General features: G+C 45.3%; 1 protein-coding gene across 1 annotated transcript; it reads right to left on the bottom strand.

The window, feature by feature from the left end:
- Nucleotides 1-752: 752 nt before the first annotated feature.
- Nucleotides 753-1,905, bottom strand: LOC139809022 (uncharacterized). Its single transcript, XM_071771621.1, has 2 exons — nucleotides 1,395-1,905; nucleotides 753-1,268 (listed from the first exon to the last, which is right to left on the bottom strand). The coding sequence occupies exons 1-2, from the start codon at nucleotides 1,501-1,503 to the stop codon at nucleotides 952-954; spliced, it is 426 nt and encodes a 141-aa protein (XP_071627722.1). The 5' UTR covers nucleotides 1,504-1,905; the 3' UTR covers nucleotides 753-951.
- Between the last annotated feature and the right edge of the window lie 1,193 nt (nucleotides 1,906-3,098).

Genomic DNA, 3,098 nt, shown 5'->3' with positions numbered 1-3,098 from the left:
CCAGCAACGCGACTCCCGTATTTCGCGAACAATTATTACATATTCTTCGGATGGAAAGTTTCCTTTCTCCCGAAAGCGGCAGACGAGGTGAGGAATCACCGCGATAGATTTGCAGATAGAGTTTCGTTGTGCCAACAGTGAAAGCCGCGATCTCTGATCAGCCTTGGCACTATTAGATGCGAATCGAATTCTGCGTCTCGCGATGCGCGAATCTTCTCCTTATTTTCGCGCGACAGGAAGAAGAGAAAAAAGGGGGAATTGGAAAAAAGCCGCGAGAGCCGCGTATTGGCGGGGGAGCTGTGCGTATATAGAGAAATAGCTTTCTTATTTCCATGAAAATTGCGTTCGGCGATTTCGACGACAATGCCATTCCGGTGTTTTAAATGCAAATCCACAAAAGGAAAAACCGTAAAGGCATTATAATTTATATTACTACATGTGGCAGCGGCGCTTCCGGCGAAAGAGCATAGGCGCAGTTCCGGTCAGCCCCACGGGTTGGAGAGATCCTACATCGCCAGATTATGAGCCCACCGCCGCTTTTACAATGGATCGTCCGCCTCTGAGTCGTACGTCAGCAAGAATAATTCTGCGTTACCGCCGCTCGCGCTCGTCTTGCCAGCAAAATAACACAAACGATCGCCGAAGGGCGTGCGGCCTCACGCGATACAAATATAAAAACTATTTTTCTTCCATTGTCTACACGGGATAAATAATTTTCTTACGTCTTTACAGATATTATCGACGTTTATTACCCAATATCTTAATGTAATTATAAATTATGCTAAGAGCGAAAGTATAGTAGATGGTGTGCACTTTGCATGATTAACTCACTCAATTATATTTATCGATTCTCTATGATACATTTGTGATATTAGCGATAGACAGGCACGTATAACGAATAAATATGCAAGATTAAAATAAATAGCGGAAGAAAAAATAGGATTTTTCAAACTATGCCAAAAATTGACCGTTTTTGATGAATTCCACGATCGCCTGGACAGTGGTCTGGAAGCGCACAAAATTCTCTCGACCATCCTCGGGAGATTTGGCATTGTAGATAGCGTTCGTGTACGCCGAGGTCAATTCGGACACCAATATCTGCGCTTTTTTAGCGGCCGCCTCGATCGAGCCTGTGGGCGTCTTAATTTCTTCCGCGGTCCTCACGACTGCCTCCTTAATGATTTCGACGAGCTTTGAGTCATCCTCCGTGTTCGAATCCCCGCTCGAGATCTTCTGCAGGATGTCTCTCATAGCCGCTACGTTCGCATCTTGCAATCAAATAAGATAAAGAGGTCTGGATTAATCGAGAATTAAAATCTAGTCGCATGTATAACTTTAGTAATAACTAATTACAAAAAAATTGACTCTACTCGCTTCGATTATATATCTTTCACCTGCGGATTGTGTGGTTGTTTCCCTAATTATCCTCTGGGACTGCGAGACAGTGCTCGCCAGCAGAACGATCGCGACAATTGCAAACTTTGCCATCTTCGGAAATCGCATCGAGCAGCAAACTGTCAATCGGTTGTCCAGCCACGCTCTCTCTCTTTATATGAATGCATGTCCCCGCGAGTGCATCGGGTAGGGATGACGTTATGTAAAATGTAATTTGCCGTTCGTCGTGTACGCGGTCGTTGACCATTATAAATGATTCTAATGGGTGTCATTAAAAAAGAAGACGCGCGAGAGAAAGTGGAGCGCCGCAAACGGCATGTTTCAAGAAAGTATGCTTTGTTTTGATTTCTATCCGTTGACAACCGGAAGAAATTAGCTCGAATAAGATAAGTGTTGAGCGAAGCATCTTTTCTTAATTACCTGTGCGATTTTCAACTGACCAAACGAATATTAATCCGTATTCTTATACTTTCGTAATCAGAAGAGTGCTGATTTTGCAATGATCTTCTAAAGAGAAGAATAAAACGCCTGATTCCTGAATTATGTTACAGAGCTTATCATATATATTTTTTCCTTTTACTAGACATCACAGACGCACGTTAGAGTTAGCTATTACTATTACATTACACTATTAACCCCTTGATACACAAAACTATTAAAATATGCGATGACAGATGCTCACGAAGTAAGTCCAGTGAGAGATCGGCATCGCGGAAAAGCAAGAATAAAACCTCTTACACGGCTTTTTTAAAAGTAGGCGTTTTATATTTATTACACAACGCAAGATCTTCGAAATTATGCATATGTCGTCATGATGTTGCGATCGGAAGTAGTGAGAAGGCTTCAACCGGAAGCGGTTCAAATCAAATGTTCTTTGTCAGCGAATTGCGGGTCGCGAAGCGAGTTTTTCTCAACCGAGCAGCAATCGTCGTAAAAGCGCTGCTGCAATTTTTCGTTGCAGTCTCTATGTACATCGCGATACACGCAATTCGACTCGACACGACGACGCGCTCAACAGGTCGGTCGTTCGCGGTCTCCCCCCTTTCAAAAAATGCAGAGGCAATGCCGATACTGGCCGACGGTAAAAGTGCGTGAACACAGGGAGGGAGTGCATCCAGCCATGATTCCTCCTCACCGATTTTTACCCCCTTCTTGCCCCTTTCCGTGTGCCTCGTTCTCTTCCCTACCCCTGCCGTTACCTTGACGCGTCGCGTCAAATTAAAGGTTGCCGAGTCGCTTTCCACCTGAGAAACGATTCAAATCTTCTGCAACGATTCGCGACAGCGGTTCAGCTTCGCGATTGTCCACCAGATGTTCCCGAATAAAGGCGAACAAAGCGAAAACGAGAGTCGGCTGAAAAAAATCGTGGTCGACGCGCGACGTCTAATCGACGACGTTCGCCGCGGATGAGACTCTCTGCCTTGCATAGAGACTCGCAAGAAAGCGTACCTTAATGCGGGATGAATGAAAATACGGGTGCTTGAGTAAGCTTAAATTACATTTCATTCATGCAGGAAAAGCAGACACGCGGGAGTCGTCCTTCCGGCTCGCGTTGCGCACGTATCGCAGGACGGTGGACTTGCACGTAATGACGACTGGACTATAATGTGTATTATCCCGACATCCTGTACGGCGGCGACTTCTTATGCGTTTCTCTCTTGCGTCTAGGGTGCCGGCCCTTGCTGCGTTACGACAGCGATTAC

This window comes from Temnothorax longispinosus, chromosome 1 (assembly GCF_030848805.1).
Source record: "Temnothorax longispinosus isolate EJ_2023e chromosome 1, Tlon_JGU_v1, whole genome shotgun sequence".
NCBI classification, from domain to species: domain Eukaryota; kingdom Metazoa; phylum Arthropoda; class Insecta; order Hymenoptera; family Formicidae; genus Temnothorax; species Temnothorax longispinosus.
Note: the sequence above shows the minus strand (reverse complement) of the source record. Positions and strands in the feature narration are given on the sequence as shown.

Bases quoted from the DNA above. Each gene is read 5' to 3' on its own strand.
- LOC139809022 (XM_071771621.1), bottom strand. From the start codon at position 1,503: ATGCGATTTCCGAAGATGGCAAAGTTTGCAATTGTCGCGATCGTTCTG. The intron at 1,269-1,394 runs GTGAAAGATATA...TTTGATTGCAAG, and splicing joins AACAACCACACAATCCGCAG to ATGCGAACGTAGCGGCTATG.